This window comes from Macaca mulatta, chromosome 1, assembly GCF_049350105.2.
Source record: "Macaca mulatta isolate MMU2019108-1 chromosome 1, T2T-MMU8v2.0, whole genome shotgun sequence".
Taxonomy (NCBI): domain Eukaryota; kingdom Metazoa; phylum Chordata; class Mammalia; order Primates; family Cercopithecidae; genus Macaca; species Macaca mulatta.
Window position 1 is genome coordinate 34,385,001 of NC_133406.1, and position 24,550 is coordinate 34,409,550.

General features: G+C 43.1%; 1 protein-coding gene across 2 annotated transcripts in view; it reads right to left on the minus strand.

Annotated features, from left to right (window-relative positions):
* Window positions 1-24,550, minus strand: part of ASTN1 (astrotactin 1) — a 306,207-nt gene that overhangs the window by 80,596 nt on the left and 201,061 nt on the right. For both annotated transcript variants that reach the window (NM_001266732.1, XM_077989823.1), the window contains 6 exon segments: window positions 2,705-2,832; window positions 4,720-4,914; window positions 7,972-8,138; window positions 16,427-16,577; window positions 17,099-17,236; window positions 23,909-23,983. In NM_001266732.1, coding sequence (NP_001253661.1) covers window positions 2,705-2,832; window positions 4,720-4,914; window positions 7,972-8,138; window positions 16,427-16,577; window positions 17,099-17,236; window positions 23,909-23,983 — 854 coding nt within the window.

Below are 24,550 nucleotides of genomic sequence, written 5' to 3' on the forward strand. Positions count from 1 at the left end.
AGATTCCCTGTATAAGTCTAGGAAAGATACAATTAAAATGTTCCCAGAACTAGAGTTAACATGGGGAAGATTTGGCCAAATATCTTTTTAATAGATTCTTCTAGTTATTCTGGGCTTTAAAATAAACCCATTCCCTGCTTACATCAAAGGAAATATGTGATCTTGGCTTAACTGGTACCACTTCTTAACAAAAATAGGTTAAAAACAAACACAAGGTAGAAAAGTAGCCAGGTCAAGATTCCCATACATTTAGCTTAGAGGATTTTAGAGTTAAAGTGATCTGAAGCTTAAATTTGACTGCCTCGGGACCATCAAAATAAGTGTCTCGTCTGGGCATCCTTCTATTCCTTTTACCTTCAATGGGCCAAATTAGGAGAGGACCAATGGCATGTGGAGGAAGAAGTTTCTATCGTGAATGAGGACCAGGTTTAGATCTTTCCTTGTTCCCACAGATGGGGAGTCAACCACATGTTTTCCTGATATTTTTCAGCTCTATCCATGCTCTCCTCCCCAAAAGCTTCAGGTAACATCCAGGACTTTTTCTGGCTATCTCATAACTGAAGTAAAATCTCCTCCCTCTACCATAAGTAATATTGTGAGAGAGGTGTCCTGCAGATCTTTAAGCAGAGCCATGTATCTTATTACCAGTGTGTCACCTATGCTATTTGTATGTGCCACCTCACACGTCTTCAAGGCATTTTACATACACATGTGGAATGTGTCTGCCGAAATGGTTTGGCAAAAAGGAAACTAGATTCCTTAATGCCAGAGATGCAGGCTTTAGAGATATGTCCAGAAGTTGCAATTTAATTTCTTCAGATGTGTGTATGTGTGCATGTGCATGTGTGCATGTAGTATTTCATAGGGTCACTGATTTTGAAGGATTTATTCTTGGTCCAGAATATATCTAATTGTTTTTTCTCTTGCTCTTTCTTTTCTATAGGGTAGATATTACTTCATAGTTTTCATACTATTTTCTTTCTTCCTTTAAATATTTATTTATTCAACACACATAGATCTCATTATGGGTCAGGAACTGTTCTAAAAACTTTACAAATATGAATTTATTTATTCCTCATATCAATACTGTGAGGAAGAGAGTATTAGAATGCCCATTTTTACAGGTTAAAGAAATTGAGGGACAAAGAAGTTAAGTAATGTGTCCAGATCATGCAGCCAGTGACGAGCTAAGCCTTGCTGACCCGCTCCAGAGCCGAGGCTGTTAAACACTATGCTATATTATATCAGACAGACCTACATTGCATCCCATTCAGGTCTAAACTCACATTTTTAACATAGCTTGATGCCTGGAAGAGACCTACCCTTAGCTGAACTCATTCTTTAGAAAAGGAAGAAAAAAGGAGAGAAAGGTGTGAAAGGAAAATATCTTGGGCCCCCCAAATCACTAAGCTAAAGGGAAAAGTCAACCCGGGAACTGCTTAGGGCAAACCTGCCTCTCATTCTATTCAAAGTCACTCCTCTGCTCACTGAGATAAATGCATATCTGATTTGCCTCCTTTGGAGAGGCTAAGAGAGGCTAACCAGAAACTCAAAAGAATGCAATCATTTGTTTCTCACCTATCTGTGACCTGGAAGCCCCCTCACCTCTTAGAGTCTTCCTGCCTTTGCTTCCAGTTGTCCCACCTTTCCAGACCAAACCAATGTACTTCGTATATATATATTGATTGATGTCTCATGTCTCCCTAAAGTGCATAAAACCAAGCTGTGTCCCAACCACCTTGGGCACATTGTCAGGACGTCCTGAGGCTGTGTCACAGGTGCACGTCCTCAAGCTTGGCAAAATAAATTTTCTAAATTAACTGAGACCTGTCTCAGACTTTCTGGGTCTACAGAGGTATAGAATAAGGAAGACAGAATGAATAGGGAGAAGAGTAACAGAGAAACATACAAAGCAATCAGTGGAATTGAGCTCATGTCTAGTTTTCTAGCAAGTGTTGCCAAATCTCAGTCAGCTGCCTCTCATTAATCCATGGGACACCTTGAAGTCTCTTCCTTGGCCCAGGAGGTGCCAGCTGGGGGTCTTCAGAGGCACAGGCAAGCATACCCAGAGATTCCTGCCTCTTCTAATTAATCTGTGTGTTTGTTCCATAATGAGTCTGAAGGAAAAATACTGCTGGGCTCAAAACAGTACTGAGGGGCAGGCATTATTATCCCCATCTTATGATGGTGGACCATGAGGCCACATAAGACTCTATTGTCTAATGGCACACAGCTTGAAAGTAGCAGAGATGCAAACCCAGGGTCATGTGACAACAAAACTGTCATTTTCTATTTCCTCATGATGGCCGGTAAATACTTGCCAGGAAACCCAACAGTAGCAATGATGGATATTTAGGTGAGAGTAGCAATCTAGCTTCTCTCTCTGCCTCTGTGACCTGGTCACTTCCTCTACTCCCCCAAGAACTCCAAGCAACTATTATCTTATTTGTTTTCAATGCATCTCTGTGAAACTAACAAGAAAATACACTATTAGGACCACTTTGCAGGAGATTATATGATAATATCAACAATTTTATTGAAAAATAATCCTAACAGCATTCAGTTTTATGGCTGAGCTTTTATTGTGTATCAAGGAAATCACTGGTTTAGAAACCAAAATAAGTGAGGTCAAATCTTAATTTTATGAAACTGCAGGAAGCTGCCTGTTTGTGCCAGTTGAGTAAGGTTGAGAAGGCACACTCACCAGTCAGGAAGTCAGGGTCAGGGGTGGGCTCCGAGATCTCCTCTAGGCATTGATTCTCCAGGGGGACAGTGGCCACCACAAGACCATCTGGCAGTTGCTGGTCTAAACCACGAGCAAAGTTGTTTTGCCTAGAAACAGGGTAGACCTTCATTTCTTAGTGTTCAGGTGAACCTGACTCCTTACTGAGCATTTTTGGTTTTTTTTGTTTTTGTTTTTGTTTTGAGATGGAGTTTTGCTCTTGTGGCCCAGGCTGGAGTGCAATGGCATGATCTTGGCTCACGGCAACCTCCACCTCCCAGGTTCAAGCAATTCTCCTGCCTCAGCCTTCCAAGTAGCTGTGATTATAGGCATATGCCACCATGCCCTGCTAATTTCAACCCACAATGTAAGTGCAGTGGCACAATCATAGCTCACTACAGCCTTGACCTCCTGGGCACAGGTAATCCTCCCACCTCAGCCTCCTAGGTAACTGAAACTACAGGCATGTGCCACCACACCTGGCTAATATTTTGTATTTTTTGTAGAGATAGGGTTTCACCATGTTGCCCAGACTGGTCTCAAACTCCTGAGCTCAAGCGAACCACCCACCACCTTGGCCTCCCAAAGTGCTGAGATTATAGGCATGAGCCACCATAAATGGCCTCCCAATGTAAAATTCTTTCTGAACCAAGAAGTTCCCCTCACCCTGAACCCCATTGTAAATACACGTCAGGAGTAAGACGTAATGGGTATGGTTGGTGGGGTAAGGGCTGGCAGATATGGGAAATAAACCAGCTGAAAAGATCTACCAAAAGGGTAAAGAATATGCTTTCCTCTTTCCCAACTCAGTCCCTACTTCCTGACCCCCTCTCGACAAGATCTAGACAGAGTCAGTCTCATTTCTAGACTACAGTGAAGACTTCAGCCACCACTACATTAGTGATGACACCTCACTTCTTGCCTTTGGCAAACCAATTCCCAGGCTAAAAAGGGAAATGTTAGTAATGTCTCCTGTCTACAACAGAAAAAGCAGCTGATTCCAAAAACTGTCTTGAAAATTTACTATCAGTTTGCTCATAAGAGTCTAGGCCCAGGTTTCTGTCAACTGCTGGTCCATATCATAATACTGACATCCTCCTCCTCTTCCTCTTTTCCTCATCATCATCTCCTGGAAAATATTTCCCTGTAGGTTCTAAGAAGATGTATTTAAAGAGTCCAAGGCAGAACAGGGACAGGCATTAAATGGAGAATCACCTAGAAATATTCTAAATCAATGATTTGAAACATTTTATTCTCAGGATTCCTTTACACTCTTAAAAATAATTGAAGGCCCCAAGCAGCTTTATTTATTTATATAAAAAGGCCCAATTATGTCTGTCAATATTTACAATATTGGAAATTAAAATAGAAATTTTAAAAATTTATTAATTCACGTAAAAACAGCAACAATTAATTCATTCAATATTAACATATTTTATAAAACATGAGAAGTAATATTTTATATTTTTTGCAAATTTAAAAAATATCTAACAATTGAAGATAGCTGGATTCTCACATCTGAATTCAATTTACTGTAATATCTTGTTTGGATTAAAGTATGGGAAGAAAATTCAGCCTTTCTGTAGTTGGAAAAGGCAGGACCTTGGATATACCTCGAGAGGGGACCCTTAGATATCCTTGGATGACACTGTGAAGACTGCTGTTCTAGACTGACTCACACACTGATGCTTCCATTCATAGGGAAATGGAGCTTGAGCATTTTCGTGTGGGCTTCCATGCAAAATCTTCCAGTCCCTGCCTGGGCAAAGTAAAATCTCATTTAACACTTTACTGTTAACCCAAGCTAAGCATGGTTCTTGGATTCCGGAAGAAGGAATGTATTCTTGGAGAAGACCAAGGGCAAGAATGTAGTCGATCCCTTTAGGCATATCATATTTACCCTGCTTCAAGATATAAAGCTTTATGCTAGTACAAAACTCTTTAGAGAAAGTCCACCAACAACCTTGAATAATCACTTCTATGCATATGAGGTTTACCTGAATGTTCCTTTCAGCACCTGTCCAGCAGCTACTTCCTTGGAATGGTTGTTGTAACCAAAGAACATCTCCCCAAAGAGGGTCTGGTTCATGGGAAGCTCCCTGCTTTCCCCACAGTCACTTCCCTCTGGACAGGTCTCCGTGATGAGTTGGCAAGAGCGTCCATCCACACCAAGCTTGTAGTCCTCGATGCACCTAGCACAGAGGAGAGCTCGATATAAGAAGTTATTACATCAGTGACCCATGCAGGCAAGTCAACCCCTGCATTGGGAGGAAATGTCTTTGAGAGCATGTTGGATCACCAAAGATTAGATTTCCAAATTAGATTCCAATTTGATTTTGACTCATTGGTTTTTTAAACCTGTAAACTGAGGCTTCTTTCGTCATGTGATCAGACTAAATCTCTCTCCTTTGCTGTGCAGACAAGTGCTGTCAGAACTTTAGAGTGCCCTCTCCTCTAATAACTGTACAGTTTCCCAAATAGGTCAGGGTAAGAATCACTGAAGATAAGCTTGCAAATGAGTTAACACATTTAAATCCAAGATATTCTAGAGCTTTTCTTAAGAACCATCTACAGGTCAGACCCTGCATTTGTTTGGAGGCTAATTAGGCAGCAAAAAGAAAGACACTGTGCTTAAGAAATTAATAACTTTCTAATCTGGTCCTGTGACAAGTCAACTAAGAAATTAGAAAGATTTATCATCTCCTGGCGGTGTTCTGTTTGAATGTATCCAAACACAATATCAACCCATAAAAACTCCTCCTCCATTAAGAGTAGCCTTCCTGAACTAAATAGACCCTAGGGCACACAGTGTGAATGCCACGTGCACCATTAACCAACAACTGCCTCCTTGGCATCCTCCTCATTAGGAAGGAAAAGCAACATCAATGTTAGTAAATATGGGTCAGCAACTCATAAGTCATTAATTGGACCTTATTTGCAGTTATAGTGAGAAGAATATACATTTGTTAGCTAAAGTAAGAACTTCTTTCATAAGGCTGTCATTAAAAAAGAATATTGATTTAATTTGGGTCTCTCATTAGACATACACCAAATTTAGAATTTAAAGATGCTCATGATATTAAAGCACATCATTTATTACTATCCACAGCCATTGTTACGATAAGATAAAGAACTCTGTCTTATGTAGAGGAACAAGGAATAATACAGTGAGAAGCAATATTGTAATAGCAGTGACTTTGTCCTTTACAGGGAAACCTTGGGTCAGCTGATTAACCTCTCTGAGCTTCAGTTTCCAAAACTGTAGAAAGAGGAAAAAAGTAGCTGCTTCACTGGGTTGTTGAGAAGATTGAGAGACTGCACGTAATGAGCTTATGCGGTGCCTAACATATAGCTAGTGATCATTAAATGTTGTTATCAGTAGCAGCAGAGGTGCAAATGAGGCCCATGTTCATGCAACTTCAACTGTTTTTTCCATTTCCCATTTATATATTTGTGTGAACAGGTGTGATGAGAGCTCTTTAATTATAAATGTATGTGATTTGGTCTTTATACAAGAATCTCAAATCAAGGACTTCTTTGGCAGGCTATATATAGTACCTTGGATAGTGCTAAACACACGGGTGTCTGATTCTTATTGAAACAGGGAAGAAATCCAGTCCAGGTCCTACTACATTAGTCCAGGAAATAGATGTGACTCAAAATTCCCAGAGGATTCCATGGCACCAGCTTAGATCTCAGACAAGTTAGTGAAGTGGTTCCTTCCTTGAGCAATAACACAGTGTTTCTAGGAAGAATTTTGAAGCTGTGTGGTGCCCTCTCAGTCCATCTTGAACATCTGGACAGCTTCCCCTTTTATGCTGCCTCATCTTCCTCATTCTCCTGACCACGTGTCCCACTGTAAACTCCTTTGAGGAGAGAGATTGGGTCGGGTATCCTGTTTTTTTCCCTACACCTGACACCCAAGGGTCTCTGTGCAAAGTAGGTGCTCAAATATATGTTTATTAAATAAATATATTTATGTAACTTTGGCTGAATTGACCTCTGTTAATTGAAATGGGTCAACCCTAATGATAACATTACAGAGAAAATTAAGATACAGAGCAAGCTTCCATTTATAGTATGAGAGTTTACAAGAAACTGAATATGAAAATGGCTGAGTTACAAAGAAATAAAACGAAACACAATAAAATAACATTACATGATTATTCAGCAGGCACTGGCTTTGGGCAACAATCCAGCCTAGTTTTATGACTATAAACATTGATTTTCATTGCAAGCCTATCAGACTGTGAGATCCCTGAGGGCAAGAACTATGTGTTATTTATCTTTGCAGCTCAGTGGTCGGCACAGTACGGGGCATAAAGTAAGTTCTGTCCTTAGCAGGCCGGAAGAGAGAGGGGAGGGGAGGGAGGGGGGGAGAACAGAGAGTGGGGAAGGCTAGACAAGCTAACTATGGCTGTAGAATAGATGAATCTTTGTTTACTTTATAAATATAGCATAAAATGTCTTTAAATATAATTCCAGTCAGCAGTGTAAATTTAAATTTTTAGAGAACCACAGAACTTTTAAAAAAATCAGGGAAGGCCTGAATCTAGTCCTAATCTTCTCACTCACCATCTTCCCCGCTTTGAGGGAATCACTTAACCTCACTGTGCATTAGTTTTTCCATCTGTAAAATGGGGTTGCATTGCCTGCCCTGCTCCCTCAGAGAGTGATCCTGAGAAGAGATGAACTGAGATGGGTGGGAGAGCCGGTCTGCAGGAAAGGGCTCTTCACACACAGGAGTCACTGCGCCTTAGGAGGAGTGGCTGCACACAATGCTAGGACTTTGGGGCCAGAATTTAAATAAGTTTCCATTTGTCCAAAGACCAACCCCTTTTTTTGAGAATTGACTAGTTTTGCACACTCTTTCCCAAGTTTTAAACAATGAAAATCTTTTGTCACAAAACAGCTAATTAACATAGCCTTTCAAAACACAACTTGGAAAATGCTGGTTTAATTGGAGAATGATTTAAGTAAACCATGTAGTTAACTTCCCCTTGCAAGAAAATACCCCAGACTCAGTTTCCCCATCTATAGGGGTTGGACTAGACTTAGGTCCCACCCAACTTTAAAATGTTCCCCCTCGACTTTAAAAATGTTCCCCCTCCAGTCCTAGAGGCTCTTTCCTCAGAGACTAAGGGATGGCCTAGGGTGACCTATTCACTCACATTTCCTGGATTCAGCATTGAAAGTCCTGCGTCCTGGGACAAATGGACGCCGGGTGGCCTGCTGGCAACTCAACTCACCCACAGAACATGAGGATGTTGTACAGGGTGGGGTCGTCCGGGAAGGGCGCCATCTGCTGGAGGCACAGCTGCTCACAGCCGCCGTTGAAGCCGTCCGAACAGTCCACCCCGATGTGACGGTCATAGCAGCCGGAGCTGTCCTTCATGGGACTGAGTCCAGATGGGCACTGGCACAATCAGAAAGCATCCATATACGTGGGTGAATCGGGGAACTGAGTTCTCTGGGAACTGAGTGTAATCACTGACACCAGTTTGTAGCACTCAGCCTTGAAACTATTACCATTGGCAAGTAATCCACGAATTTCCCACCGCGGCGGACTTCTTTTAAAAACAAGTGACCTTTTATGACACCTTGCTTCTTCTCTCTGGACACGGATCACACACATTTCCATTAAAGACACTTCCTCCAAAAAGGCTGGAAGAGAGCATTGTAGCAAGACACAGCTGAGGTGTGCTGACCTCCCAAATGGGCCTCTGGCTAGCAGGAGAGTGGAAGTGATGGGCCAGAATTAAAATGCATTTGCAAAGATTCCACTGGGCTACAGGAAGGGAGTGCTGCTGTTTGGCCTTGATATTAAGAGTTTTTTAAATGTCTAAAGTCCTTTGTCAACATTGGTACCAAACAGCAGTGTTAGGGGGAATGGACTGAGCCAGGGCTTCCAGCCTGAAGGAGGAAGTGAACTTTCCCTGTAAGCTTGGAGGGGGATTGCTCTCATAGTGGGAGTAGCTGTATCATCACCTTCCTATGTCAGGGATGCTCTCTGGAAGACACACAGACAAGGGTACCTACTATGTGGTCACCCACAGGTGCTGCACTTGGGTTTGGCTGGATGCTTTTAATGCAAAATATTTAGCTTTTCTGCACTACCTTGTCCTCAGTAGTATACTCCCCAAGAATTATAGCAAAGAGAAAATCTAAGAAGAGATGTCTTTTCCCAGGAGAAGACAAAAGGACTTGGTGAGCAATGGCGGCACTTACCCATCACCTATTATATGCCAGGCAATTGTCTAACCTGCTCACTAACTCATGTGACCCTCACAACACCCTGAGGAGGTAAGCAGTATGATCATCCCCATTTTACATATAAGGCAACTGAGGCACAGAGAGTTTCACTTTCCTAAAGTCACACAGCTGCTCCTGGCAGAACCATGCTTGAACCCTTTGTAGCTTGGCTGTGGAGTCCATGACTTAGCTGCTTCATCGTTAGCGCATACCACACTCAGCCGTTTACACAGTAGTCACTGTTTACTGAACACTTATGAGGAGCTGGGCACTGTGCTTAAGTACTTTAGGTATTTTATCTCACAATATCCTATATTATCCCTATTTGGAGATAAGGAAACCATTAACATTGCCAGTTAATTCACGAACTCTTCTCATTGCACTGGGCTCTGTTTAAAAGTCAATGACTTTTTTCTCCATCCTGTTCCTTCTGCTTGTGCAACAGATTCTGTACATTTGCATTAGCGCCAATCCTTTCTAACAGGCTGGAAGCAGGTAAATAACTTGCACAAGGTCAAGCAGCAAGAGTTGGGCAGAGCTGGGGGTCTGTCCAGATCTGACTCCAATGCTGGGGCTTTTAATGACTATGCTATATACATACCGTCAACAAGTTAACACACTCCTCCAAAACCAATACCAAACTAAAATAAAACTTTCTAAACTCAATGAAACACAGTGTTAAACATCTCCCCTCCTCCCTACTGCCTGGTTTGCACTTTCTCTTTGCTGCCAACCACCTTATCTTAGTAGCCCACAGCTGCTGCAGGTGTGCCTCTGAAAACTCACCTCTCCTTCCTCCTCCTTCTTAGTTGAAGATCATCACGAGGCAGGATATGCACTGTTTGCTAACACTCATTCTGTAATTTCCCAAACAAATGCCCCCCTGTGGGCCTGCCAGGCTCCCAGCCTGGTCCATCCCCCTTTTTCCCCATGAAGGCAGCTGGAGTGCTGGAAGGTGACAGCATTTAAATAAATTTCCAAGGGCTGCCTCGTGCTGAGCAAATCCAGCTGTTCCAGATGATGGTAAACAAGCAAATGAGGCAGCTGAGGATTGCACCCCATGTTTTGCTAGCCTCCCACTAGTCATATTCCTTGGCCACCCAGCTGTTAGGCCAGATGTGCCACCAGAAGGGAGCTGGCCCCAGCACTGTGCGGCTGCCCAGGCATGAAGGCAGGATGGAAACATGGAAGACATGGAAGTTTGACTGGAATTGAATGGGCTGCACTGGTTGCCATGAGTTTGGTTTATTTTTTTCTCCTTCTAGACAGCTTGCTAGAAGCCATTAAGCAGATAAAGTCAGTCCTCCTTTTATTCCCACCCCATATGATTTCAGCCCTCACACCAGCTAGCTACCTCAGTCACTAGCCAGTACTTTCCATCTTTCTAACCACCCACTTTTTTTCAGAGTTCTCCTTCAAGCATGATTTTTGACAAAGACTTTGTTGAATGAAACACGAGCAGGCTTTGTTTCAGAATTCCAAAACCACATCTTGCCTGACTTTAATGTCTAGATGACTACTGCTATCCCAAATTGGACCAGCTAAAATTCATACTCTCTTAGGAAACTTGCAGAAAACACAGTTAGCTGCCTCGTGCAGGTTTTTTTTTTTTTTCTTATCAGTAAAACCAAAAATAGTATAACAGCTATCAGAAATTAAGCAATTCTTTGTGTAGAATGATCTACATATATTATCTTCAACCCAATAACACAGGTACATTTTGTCTTCCACAATTTAAAGATGAGGAAAATTAGACTCAGAAAGATGAGGTAACTTGTCTAGGTCACAGAGGTAGAAAATGGCACAATCAGACTTTGGGCCTAGATTGCCTATCCTGAAAGTGTGTGTGTTTTCCATCCACTCCGCCATGCTGCTTCTCTAGTATGATGAAATCTGGATTCATGAGAATCCCTAAAGAAACAAAGTCAATGTGTCAACAAAGCAAAGCAGTCCTGTAGATTTGTTGATCGCTTTAAGGAATTCCCAGAGTATATTCTGGGGTCAATTATGGATTTGTAGATTCAGTCTAGTATTTTCTTTCTCTCTTTCTTTTTTTTCCTCTCTCTTTTCAAACATACACACACACGCGTGCGCATGCATGCATACACACACACGAAATACTATGAATGTAAATATTTTAGGACAAAACATTATAAAATGTCCAGAGTGATGACCTTGATTGTGAGTCAAGATCCTCAATCACTGAAAAAGATGCAATTATCCCTACTGCACTGGAACTTCCTTGGGCTGCAGTTCACAGTAAAACATTTTAGAAAGATTTCCAGAAAAATAAAAAGGCTAAAACCCAAAATAATTTCCTTCTTAACCTTTGGGAACCAGAACACACATTCTTTAAGGAGTTTCCTATGGTATAAATTTGTTTTTTGCCTGAATCCTCTTTCTGCTATTGCATCCACATTCTGGGTTCCCTCAAAATATATAGCTAAGTACAAAGAAACCAGAGTCTCCAAACCATGCTCTTCTTCTTAGAAGTGTTTGTTGCCAGAGTCCTGTTGTCAGAAAGAAATCCTACCTCCAGGAGACACATGCATTTTCTGTTTGCAAGAGCTGGATATTCTTTTCTCCTGGCTGTGGACAATCCCTCCATTTATTCCTTGAAAGAGAACTGTTTGCTCAGGAGAGATCCCCAAGGTCATATATTAATCCTTCTTTGCTTAGGTTATATTTAGCATTCCCAGGGACTTTGTAAACTACGGACTTAAGAAGAAAACTCCATTTATTATGGCAACAGCCCTCCCCTATCAAAAAGGTTGAACAAATGAGCTCATATTTCAGTGACCCCTAAAATACACAAGGTTAATCATCTTTCATGAGATGCTCATGGCTTCTTGACTTATTAGTGGTCTAAGGCATAATTTGCTAATGAGATTAAAATGATTTTTCCCATTGAATTCCTTTTCTTTGTCATCTTTCCCCTCTTTTCCTACCAGTGATTTTTGGTTGATTAATTACTTAGGAGGCTGGTCAAATCTCACTAAGACTCACTAAGATGCCTACTTCCGTTCCAGATGATGAAGTGGGTGCTCTGTTGGGAGATGAGTATGAGAGATAAACACACGAACGTATTCAGGGCCTCTGGAAGAAAAGGGATAGATTCCTGAAGCCAAGCCTCCTCGCCTTACCTTAGATGATTCATAGGACATGCAACTATAATTCCTACTAGAAATAGGTTCTCTTTTACTAGATGGCAACCTCACTTCTTTCACAAATAATGATTCCCAAACTTTTTGATGGGCTCTGACATGCAGGCTCAAGCCATGCAGGACTTCTCCCAAGGGTAAAAGTTTGATGGAGTTAAATTTATATTTCAGCAGTGATACCTTCCTGCCTCCATTTCTCTGGAAGCCTCCGAGGCACACTCTCCTGCTTACTGTCCTATAGAGAGAAAGAGAGATGGTAATCTGTGATGGTCTCCACATATCTGTGCTCCAGTAGAGGTGAAATGACACATTTCCTGGGAAACCATTGTAGACAACATGTGGAGGGAAGGGCAGCAGGGTCGCTGGGTAATTCAAAGCTCATTAGAGCATAATGCTCTGACAAGGAAGGTCGTGTGTTCAATACATGAGGAAGTGGGCACCTGACTTCTCCCCTTCCATGGCACAGCCTGCTCACCTGTGTACATTCTTACATCTTACAAAGCTAAGGCATTTTTTGGCCACTTTCAGGATGAGTGTGAAGTTAAAGAAGGAGCATTAGAGCATGGGTTTTCCTCTTTTTTCATTGCATTAGAAATCATTTTCAAAGATTCAGACAAAATTTTATATGAAACCTCAGTACATAGACTTGATAAGGGTGACGATATCCTGGCTAAAGCTCAGAGCAGGGAGGCTGAAGTCCTGCCAGCCAATCCTGCTCCAACCCCTACTGCCATCTCCCATGGATGCTCCCTCCAATGATGTCCCTGGCATAATCCTAGAAACCTGGAAGATACCACCTCACATGGCAAAAGCAACTTTGCAGATGTGATTAAATTAAGGATCTTGAAATATCCTGGATTATCTAGGTGGGCTCAATGTAATCACAAGAGTCCTTGAAAGCGGAAAGAGGAGGCAGAATTAGAGAGGGGGGGGGGTGGGATTTGCTACAGAAAAATGGTCAGAAAAATTCACTGTTGCTGGCTTTAAATATGGAGAAGAGTCATGTGCCCAGAAATTTGGGTGGACTCTAGAATCTGCAAAAGGCAAGGGAATGGATTCCCCCTAGAGCCTCCAGAAACAATTGCAGTCCTGGTGGCATTTTGATTTTAGCCCAGTGGGACCCATGTTGAATTCTCATCTACAGAGTTGTAAGTCAATAATGTGTGTAACTTATAGCCACTACATCTGTGGTAATTTGTTACAGAGGCACTAAGATTATAAGTACTCTTGAAAGACCCTATAGGGCTCACTCAATAGACCAGAGAACTGCTGCTCTTGTACATCACCAGTAAGGAAGACAGCTCTTACCTTGCACACTAAGAACAAGGAGTAAGATTTCGTCATCAGCAGTGGGTAGCTGACCATGATGCTTGGAACCCTCATGAAATTTCAGCAATCCATGGCTATTGGAGAGCAGTCTGGCTTGGAATGCTGTGACTGTGGTTTGTACAGGTCTGTGCCTTTCACGGATATTTGTTTCCTGTCCTCAGAGACTATATAAACAATAGGGCAATTAACTGTGTAGCAATTAACCCTGTGGGAGTCCATGCATAACTGAAAAACATGTCCTGCTTCTTAGAAAGAATGAAGGTTGAACAGCCTATGCGGACCAAACATGAATCCCACCTGTCAGGTTTGCATTCAGCCAGGAAAATATAAAGGTATATTCTCTGCCTCTGCCCACATCTCTGCTCCTTCCTTAGGTTCTTTAAGAGTCAGCGTGTTCTGAGTTTCTTATCTCTCTCTCCTTTCATAAAAATAGGCCTTTCTTGGGAAGCCTTTCAGTTCAGCACCCAGAGGACTGAAGGTAAAATTTATGTGGAGAGGAGGAAGGCAGGCCAATGCTCTGCAAACTACAGTTGGTTCAGCTGATACCTTTGTCCCTGGTCCAATTCCAGATGACAAGGGACGACTCTGCTGACATATCAGAGCTTTAGGACAGCACCGATGCTCACTGGAGACGGGTCAGGCTCAAGGTCAAGTCTCTGACCTTCTTAGTGGGGTCACAAGGGTCATGGTGGGACACATCAGCTCTCACCCATCCATCCTCCTGCCTCAGGAAGCCTATGCTTCACAGCCAATGAGAAAAAGGAAATCGAGTGTGTCTGCCAATCCTCCTGCCCCTCCTTCTCCAGAAGCCACGTGGTCCAGTGGCTTCAAAGTATTATGCTAATACCAAGTACTGGTGTAACTGGGTGACTTTTTGCAGTGGCTCCAATTCTAAAATGCAGCAGCCTTATTGCAAATGCATATTCATCAGAACTATTCCTGCTAGCTCTGTCTCACAGATCAGTGTTAAAAGTACAAAAATCCATCAGCATAGCTATGTGCCAAGTAAAAGGGGCTATCACCAACAGAAGGCATCTGACAGGCAGACCCTGAGGGGTTCAGGAAGGGGCAGAGAAGTGGCAAAAGAGGGAGAGCCTAGCCCTGTGTGTGTCTGCTAATGCATGTACATGCTCAAACACGTATTGCAGTGGCTACAGAGGGTAGGGAGGGAGGTGCACATATGAACACACAGTGTTTCAGCACTTAGAATGACTCCAGACAGTAATAAGACATGAAAGGCTGAAATCTGGATGAAGAAATATAAGCTGAATAGCTTTTTTAAAAAGTGTCTCAGCTGGGAGCTCCATTAGATAGTGAAATTGTCTCCTGAGGATCCCAGCTGGGAGCACGTTGCTTAAGACATGTGAGAGTGGACCAGCCAAAGGGAGGGTGGCACTGTGGGACATCAATTTCCTCCTTGGCTGCCTTTGGGAGGCGTGACCTAAAGAGCACCGTTCTTTGCATTTTCCTGACAGTCTTTCCCCTCCTTATCACGGATCCACAGGTTCTCCTCCTATCTCCCCTCAGTGCTCTCTCTCTCCCTTTCTTCTTCTTCATTTTCTCTTCCTTCTCAGATGAATCACCCTCCTGTCAATAGGTAAAAGTTTGGGGAGGCCTTAGGACTGGGAGCACTCCACTCTGTACCAGGCACATATCTGTCTTTGACTGAGAGCAGCTCCCTGAACAGAACAGGTGCTCAGTGATGGGAAAGAGGGGAGGGGAAAGATGGCATCAGCACAGCATCCTCACAGCTTGTCCCTGCTCGGGGTCCTCTCACACAGCACAGCTGTCAGACTGGAAAGCGAGACAGGGCACCATATCCTCCCTAGAGCTGGAAGCTCCTGCTCCAACCCCCACTCCAACAGAGCGACCAGTGAATCATCTCTTCCTCTCCTCTGCTCTCAGTCTGAATGGCTTTCCTCCCTGCCTCCTCTGTCCCATGCCCTTTCCTCTCTTGAGGACTATATCATTCTGCCTTCAAAGAAGGGAGGGACGGAAATGGACAATAGTGCTAAGGGCATAAGAGTGGCCCACATAAAGGAGCCAGCAGGCAAAGGCTTCATCTGCTCCTGCCTCCATTTCCCTGCATGGCACAGTACAGCCTTCACATTCATGATGTGGGAGATAGCTGAGTCCACTCTAGTCCAAATCGTCTTACTAGTTAATAGAATCACATTTTTTTTTTTTTTTTACGAGACAGGGTCTCACTCTGTTGCCCAGGTTGAAGTGCAGTGGCGAGATCATAGCTCATTGCAGCCTTGAACTCCTGGGTTCAAGGAATCCTTCTGCCTCAGCCTCCAGAGTAGGTAAGACTATCAGCATACACTGCCATGCCCAGCTAATTTATTCCATTTTTTTTTTTGAGAGACGAGGGTCTCACTATGTTGCCCAGGCTGTTCTCAAACTCCTGGCTGCAAGTGACTCTCTCACCTCGGCCTCCCAAAGTATTGGGATTACAGGTGTGAGTCAGCCACCATAGACACAGTCCATAGAGCTGATAACGAAGTATTTTAGAAGCCCACCTTTGAAGAAGCAGGTGCCCATTGCTGTGGTCACAGAGGGGACAAAGATTTTTTCTTTTTTAGTTTTTATTTTTTCACTAGCATTCCTGGCATAACTTACTTCTTTCATCACTCTAGCTTTAGGTAGGTTTCTCCTAAAATTTTCTATTACATTTAGAATCAATGTCATACAATTAAGCAGTTATTTAGTTCTTATGAACTAAACTTTTTCTTGAATAGTTAAAGTGCACACAGTAGGTACTCCATAACAACTTCTCGACTAACTGACTCATGATTACCTTCTCATCCTTATCAAGAGAAAATCCCTAATTTAACTAGCTGGTGTTTACAACTGGGGATCACAGCACATTTTTACCTATATATCTGCATTGTGTCTTCCCCTCGTGCTTTTCCTCCCCATCCCCCAAATAGAAAGTACTAGCTTGGCAGGGCAGACCTACCACGCAACCAGTGGAGTCCAGCTTGCGATCTGAAATACAGCGGAAATTCTTACTGCAGCCCCCGTTATCTTTGCTGCAGTCGCGCACCGGCCCAAAGGAATCTAAGAGAACCTCCAGGCTGTCGAAGGAGGATGAAGTCATCAGCTCCTCTCTGTGGGCAGAAAGAGTGGGAGGCAGGGAGGGGTCAAGGAGATTCCAGATGCAACAAGTGGCGTGGCATTACATTCCATGCTCCTCTCTAGTCAACTGAATTGTATCTCACTCTCTCTTATAAGAATTGAAGATCAACTATACTCCAAGCCTTGAACTAACAAATGATGGGCATTCTCCATATCTGGGAAATGAGCCAAGGCTGTAACGCCTGGTCAAAGAAAGAGGTCTAAACTTGGGCAAGTAAATTAACATTTTATTGCCTGTCAGTCCTTAGGGTATGTGAGAAGTGCTTACAAACTCTAATTTTATGTCTTCTTCCAGTGAATGAGCCTTGGGATGTGCAATATTGACCCAGATAAAAAGCAGATCCTGGCACAACATAGGGGGAATTAGCAGGTTGCCTGCCAGTTTTTCCTTTTAGCTTGTCGTGACTCCTTCCCCAGCACCTAGAACCTACAGGTAGTTTCTCATTCTGCTTCCCAAGCCAATTGCAGGCCTCAGTCCTGAAGCCAGACTCACCTGACCTCCACAGCATCCTCCATCACGGTCATGTCCGTCTTGCACTTTGCTGATGGATTGATGGCCAGTTCGGCTGGCGGAATCACAAAGCTCTTGCTGAGGGGCAACCACATGCCCTCCCCAAGGGTGTAGGTGAATCTGCAGGGACATCCAGTGCCAGGTGGTCATGACTGGAGGCATCACCACTCACCACTGGGGGATCTGGCATTTCATTACCAGTGCTTTCTTCTCACCCTTTGCAGTCCTCTTCAGAAAGATTGCCATTTTATGGGTGCAATGACTAAGTTCTAAGGAGGTAGAGAGACCAACCCTTGCTCACATGGCCAGGCAGCTGGAGAACTGATTATGGTGCCTGCTCACTAGTTGTTAGAAGTAGTTTTTATCAAGTCATAAAAAGCAAGTTCCAGCTTTCTTCGGATTTGAAGCTGGGCTTCCCCAGTCTTGAGTCAGATATAATTGGAAGCATTTTAATTGAAGAGAGATGCCAGCCTCCCACCGTCCCCATCCCACGGCTGCACACCCACAGTGGCGGCAATGGCATCTCTCTGTGCCTGGAGGAACCCTAACAAAGAAAAGAAAGAAAGAAAGAAAGCACCCCTTTACAGCTTCTGTGTGATGGGAACAGAAATGACTGAAGCCAAGAGCCTCCAGGGAGGAGAGAAGAGCAGATGAACAAATGAACAGAACAGGCCCAGATTTATTCTCTGCACTCCTACCCACACCCTTGGCTAAAGGTGTTAACCCTGGGGATACAGGGAAGATTTTTTTTTTATTATTCTTACAACAAGGGCTAAAAGGAGTAAAAGAATCAATCGGCATTTCAAGGGAGAGCTTAAGAAAACCATGAGAGATTATTTGTTTATTTATTCATTCATTTCATTTCAAAGACATTCAAATGCTCTGTGTTCATAGTCAAAAATAGTCTGCGGGATCAAAGCCAGTGTGGGTGGGATATGAAGAGGCTGTGGCAGTCTGGCATCCCCTCCCCACTTAATGTGGAAGGAGGAACAATGGAAGGATGTTACAATTAAACAGAACCATTAGCATGCTCCTCACACAGCACCATTTCAGAATCCTGCTCCTTTCTCTATCTTAACACATACATAACCCTCTCCCCTCCCCAGGTTGCCTGAAATTCTAGGAAACCAGATTGATGACTTCAGATCTTTTATTTAAAAAAAAAAAATGTAGCCCTCTCCAGTAAGCTGACCACTGACTAGCACCAATGGGACAGAGCAGACCCATTGACTAGGGCTCATGAGTTAGAGGGCAGCCAAGCCACATGATTTCTGCCCACAACATGAAAGAGAGTCCTGGGCCCTAGAGCAGCTGGAGGGGTGTGGGACATGTGCCAGCTTAACGCAGGGGATTTCCAGGGGCCAGGCAGAGCCACTGGTAGGAAGGAAGTGGCCAGGATTTGGGGGATTTTCTCCCATTTCCACCCTGACTCTTGGGCCCCTACTTCTCTGACCTGTTGGTGAACCTCTGCATTAAGCAGCATTGAAATGTTAGAGATGCTTCTGGCTCTGTAAGAGTCACTCAGTTCTCCCCACTCACAGGAGTATCAAGCAGTAAGTCTGTGCAGGGAGGTGCCTGCACCAGGGGAGGAAAGCTTGTTACTTAGAAGACCATGACCATGGCTTCATTCTTCTGTGAAGCAGTTAGCAAAATTGGAAGCATGACAGTCCCTTCATTCACACACACTCACACAAACACACACTCACACACTTCATCTGGTAAGATTAAGGAGCCCATTCAGGGCTGATTGCCTCAAGGTATCTGGAATCCGGGACTTAAGGATAATGTAAGTTGAAGAAAACAACCTCCAAGAATTTGTATAATTTCACTTGGCATTTCACAATGAACATCCTTGAGATAGAAACATTATAACAGGCAGGCTGGAGTGGGGGCACCTCCGCTATTATATTATTTTAGAGAGAATGTCTACAAGTAGTTTGAATGGTACCAAGGAGGAGGCAGTTTATTGGACATAGAAATAAAATTTTGTTTTCTATTTTGATTTCAAAATTACAATATTTGCATTGAAGCAGAGCAACAAATCTGTGACCTGTGGTTTATAATTTATGTAACTGATTTTAGGAAGCCGTTGGCAGTTCTGGTACATTTCCGATGGTTAATTTTTCTTTTGAAAGAGAAGGCTCCATGCCCATCCATCTCACAGTTTTCTCTTCCTCCTCTGAATACACTAATATTTCTAAGAGAAAAGCAAATCACATCTTCCCCCAACTTAAACTGTTTATGGCACCCTGTACCTACAGAATAAAGTTCCAACCTCCAAAGAGGTCATCCTCGATAGCTGATAGCTTCTTCAGCTTCTTTTTTCACCAAACCCTGGGTCACCCTCTGCTCTTACAATGAAATCTGACTATAGTTCCTAAAGTAGTCCTGATTTTCTCACCTCTTTGCTTTTGCTCCTAATAGACCTTCTTTCTGGATTTTCTTCCCTCTCTTCTATGTCTGACTTCTAATCATTTGCAGACTCAGGTAAGATCCTATCCCTTCCAGAAACCTGCCCAGGGCCTTCACCCTGCACCCTCAGGCTGAACAAGGGGCTGAGCCTGTGCACCTGACTCAGAGCCCCTTGCTGCTCCTGAAACGATGAGTTGTGCCTGTCTTTTCATGTGTCCATCACCACTCAGAAGAATGTGCTCTCTTGGATGGCAAAGGACAGTTCTTTGTCACCTATGTATCCCCACTGCCTCACACAATTTCTGCCCCAAAGAGGTCGCTCCATAAATATGTATTGACTGATCGATAATGATATTTCATTAGGTTCTTTAGTTTGCACAAGTTTCTGGGAAACACAATCTCCATGTTCAAATTTAAAGGTGGAAGCAGAGGTTAAGATTATCCTCTACGTAGAGCAGGCTATAGGTTAACCTCTAGGTTTATACGGATTTAAAGGTTAAGGTGGAAATGCATCTGATATTGTGAGAAACCTCCTATGTGCAGAGCAGCTCCTGAGACACTGCACTGGACCATTTTAATAAGAAAAGCAGCCTCTGGTAAGATCAAGGTGAAACCCTGTAGGGGAAGCAAAGTCAGGTGTTGGGTGAGACTAATCTTTGCAGAGAACTGTAAAGGGGCAGGTGCTCTGTAGTGTGGCCTCATTTATCCTTACAACAGTCCTCTGAGGCTGGTCAACTGGCCCCACTTTACCAATATATCAAGTAATTTTTAAGGCTTGTAACCTCTCCAAGGTCACCCTCTGTAAATGGGAAAATTGGGATTGGTCTGATTCTCAGGTATGGATCCCAGCAGCTTTCTAGTTCATGCTGGCTCAGGCCTATGGAATTCTCAAGTTTTCTTTCATCTGCAAAATCTACTGAGTAACTCCAAAAACCAAATATAGAACAAACTGTCAGAGAAAAGCTGTGTCCTAAAATCTCATCTGTCCCTCATTCATGCAGATTTGGCAGGAACAACTTCAAAAAGCTACCCAAGAGAAGCTGGGTGAGCATCTAGAATGCTTTCCCAACTCAGGCCTTCTCTGGAGACAGCTGGTGCTGACCAGTGCAGTTGATGGCTCAGCTGTGCACTGAGTCCTGCACACAGCACTGTGTTCAACTAGAGCTAGAAATTCCTGTCCAGAGGCAAACACTCACCAGAGAGTGCTGCACAGAACAAGGCTGTGCTGTCACCGTGGCTTGCCATTAAATGGAATGTGAGGAAACGTATCAATTGCTATTGATCTGGCATCTCCATGCTTTCTCAGAGCAGGCTATTCCAGGACAGGGAATTATTCCATAGGATGCAGGCACTCACTTTGAGGGAAGGTCTCTGTGGGATCAATTTGGTCTGTACCAATCCCTACCCCCACAGTCTAGTGGAAAGGAGTGACCCTAGCCACAGTAGAGAGGACTTCTTGGGCACTGGAGTGGGTTTGGTGGGAAGATTCAGTCGGTAGATTCAGGGTCCTCTTAGATCCTTTGAGTCTAGCTTGGGACCTTCCCAGGTTATTTGGATTGCAGATTATCAAGGTTAGGTTGAACATCAAGGTCTTTTCTTACTCTGGGTTCAAGTTTTTAGGAAATAACTGAAATGATTATCTACATATATCTATTGAAGGCCTGCTGTGTTCAAGATTGTATGTTAGATGTTAAATATTTAAAGCGATATAAGATACCGCTCCTTCACTCAAGAAGAACATCATTTCATTGGGGAAAAATAGGCAGTTGAAAAATAAATATTAAATAACATAATTGACGAATACATATTACAATCCATATATGATGGGCTTTTGCAGGGGTAAAGTCATTGCGGATTGCTACAGTGGATTGGAGACATTCTAGAGCAATATTCTTCCATCCTGGCTTCAGGTTAGAATCACCATAGTGCTTTTAAAAATGCTCATGCCCTCGCCACACCTTCCAGAACTTACGAACTAATTGGTTTGCTCTGGGTATGATCGTCAGTCATTTTTAAAGCACGCTGGGGACTCTCATAGAGAGCCAGGGCTGGAGACTGCTTTTTGGATGAGACTGTAAATGCTTGAAGTCAGAGACTATCTTGGTCATATTTGTTTGGTTATATCTGCAGCATCTGAAACAGTACCTTGAAGGAGTAGGTGTTCAATAGATGCTGAGTTTGGTGGAGACTTGATCTGGATCCTAAAAAATGGTAGTATTTATATTGTGAGAAAAATGTGCATTCTTGCTAGAGGAAAGGGTATGAGCAAATGAGCAGAGTGGGAGACATTCAGTTTATTGCGGATATTGGATCACTTAGAAAACAGATTCAGCCAAGAACGAAAGGTTCTCTAGAAGAAGAGTGGCTCATTTAGAGGAAGTTGTATGTTGGCATTCGATAGTAAAAAGATTTAAATGGAGGAATTTAAACTCGATTTCAGAGTCTAGAGAGATGTTCAGGAGCTTGGAATTCAATAGGACACTAAATCATAAGTGAGCATAGTAGCAAAATAAGTAGCCAATTATAGTGACTGACCAGGTCACAGAATTTTTTAGAGTGGTCGTTGGTAGGTGGTTTACTCAGATGCCAGAGTGGTTTCGATTAAAGTTCCTGGTACCTAAAATAAACAGATTGTGACCCATTGCTTTCATTTGACAGGCTAGTTGTTTCCACGTTAGGGATACAAATTCTTAGTCACTTATTGATTAACCCACTGGTTCCTAAGATATCTGACCTCATGGGTCAAACCACACAATTGGTCCACTCTGCAGTGCTTGGATAAAACATCCAGTTGACAGCCAGCAACTTTGAAAAAAGCATAAATGGAGCTTGTGGGGATAGAAACAGTTTTTGTGCAGGTTTTGCTTGAATAGCAATTTTATTAAGGCCCTTGTTTTTCAAACTGCTAGTTTCTGACTTTCAGGGAATGAGGAACTTATCCATGTCAATCAGCCAAATTCCACCAGGCTCCTCATCTGCCTTATCTTTATTACCCTCTGAAGTTGTGGAAGATCAGCAGTAGGGAAAAGAAAGAAAAAGTCAGCCGAATGATAAATCCTTGTTGGAAAGTTTTAATGCCCATATCACAGTCCAAGGAATGGAGCTGACATCTCTTGCGGCACAAATCCTCAAAAGCAGCCTGTAACCAATGCCATGAGTGTGACCCAGCCTTCCCTGGGACAGACACTCAGGAGAGAAAAGGACAAGGGAAAGTCCTTTGAGGAAGTGGTTCTGTGAATCCGCATTCTAGCTAGGAGCATGCCTAAGAGAACACGGCTGTGGCTAAGCTGAGTCTACAACCAGCTACAGGAGGAGCAGTAGAAGCTTTGCAAAAGAGTGAGCCCTAGGAGGCAAATGCAGGAGCAAAAATTAACACCTAGGCCAGGAATGGCTGACAGGGATGGTCTGGGAAGGGGCTTGGAAAGGTGGCAGTGAAGAAGTGAGACTCAGCAAACTGTATGAGTGCAAGTCTTCCATTTGTCCTACACTGCTCACCATTTCTCCAGAAAAGGCATGCAGTAGCTGAATTCATCAGCCGCTTATGCAGGGCTACTCACTTCCTCTACTAGACGACTTACTCAAGGAGGGACATGTATTCATGCCCATACTCTCAAGCCAAGCACTTAGAAGGAACTCAGCAAATGTACGTTAAGTGAATGATAGATTGAAAAAATGAATGGATAAGATCTTATTTTGGAAATAAACTGTTCCAGCTAAGGCCTAGTATGAATTAAACTTCATGATAATCGAATCGCTCCTGGCTGGCACTCAAATTATTCCTCTGCTGTGGGCCTTTCTAATATGTGCTATTCCCAGGTATGTAGGTAGAAATTTGGGAGGGACTAGAAGCATCCAATTTGATCAGGCAAGTAGTAGGTAAAAGAAAATAATAATGAGGCAGAGTTTAGAAAAGGGGAAGGCAGGGGCGGGAGAGATTCATTTTGAACAACTTAAGACTCTATGAGGAAGGTGCAAATTAGATGCAAAAATGGAGTGGCAGAAACTGACATTAATTGCCCACTCTGTGCCAGGGATTTTCCCTGCATTATCTCATATATCCCTCACAACAACCTAGCCAGGCATGTAATATAGCCCCATTTAACAAATGCAGAGACTGGAGGCTTCAGGAGGTTGAGTAAATTAGTGAGGTTCCCAGAGCTGGCAAAGAAGGAAGCCAGGGTCCAAACAGAATCGGTCTGACCTCCAAGTCCTCCATGTTGTCCCTGGGCATGACTGGGGGCAAGCACTTTTGTTAGTAGGTGGCCATGACAACTCAAGGTGTTTCCCATTTTATACTTTACCACTAGGAAGTAAGTTCAGGTGGAAGTGGAACACAGGGTTTGCAGACATACATAAGCAAGTCCCTAGACAATCACTTACCTAAATATTTTATCAGAGGGCTGCTCTCCCAAAACCAGGTCAAAGCCTCGCTGAAATATTGTGTAAGGCCATGGCCTAAAAGAAGAAACATCATTCAATTAAATTCAACTCAACAAATACTCACTGAACGCCCACTTCGTGCCAGGCACAGTGCTGGGTGGTAGAGACCCAGCCATCCAGGGCATAGCCCCTGCCCTCAGGAAGCTCACTAATATGAGCTCACACATGACCTTGAATCCTGGGACCTGACAAAGAACACAATAAATGTAAAAATCACTGAACTACTAGGAAAATGGAATTTAATAGCCATGACAATTGGAACTACATATAGAGTAAAATTATATGAAGATAGACCTCACATATTCATAATTCATGGTCCTTCAGATGTAGATTTGCAGAAACCTAGCTAGAAGAGCAGTGTGAGTTCTTGGGAATCAGACAGTTCTGGATTCAAACTTCATTCTGACATTGAACCAACTGTCTGACTATGGACAGATAATTTGCTTGCCAGTCCTAATTTCCTATAGGGTCAATAAATGATAGCTCCCTAACAGACCATTGTGAAGATTAAGCAAACCTCTTAGGCCAAAGACTACAGCTCATACAGGACATTCGATATGTTTTCTTTTCTTATTCAAAATG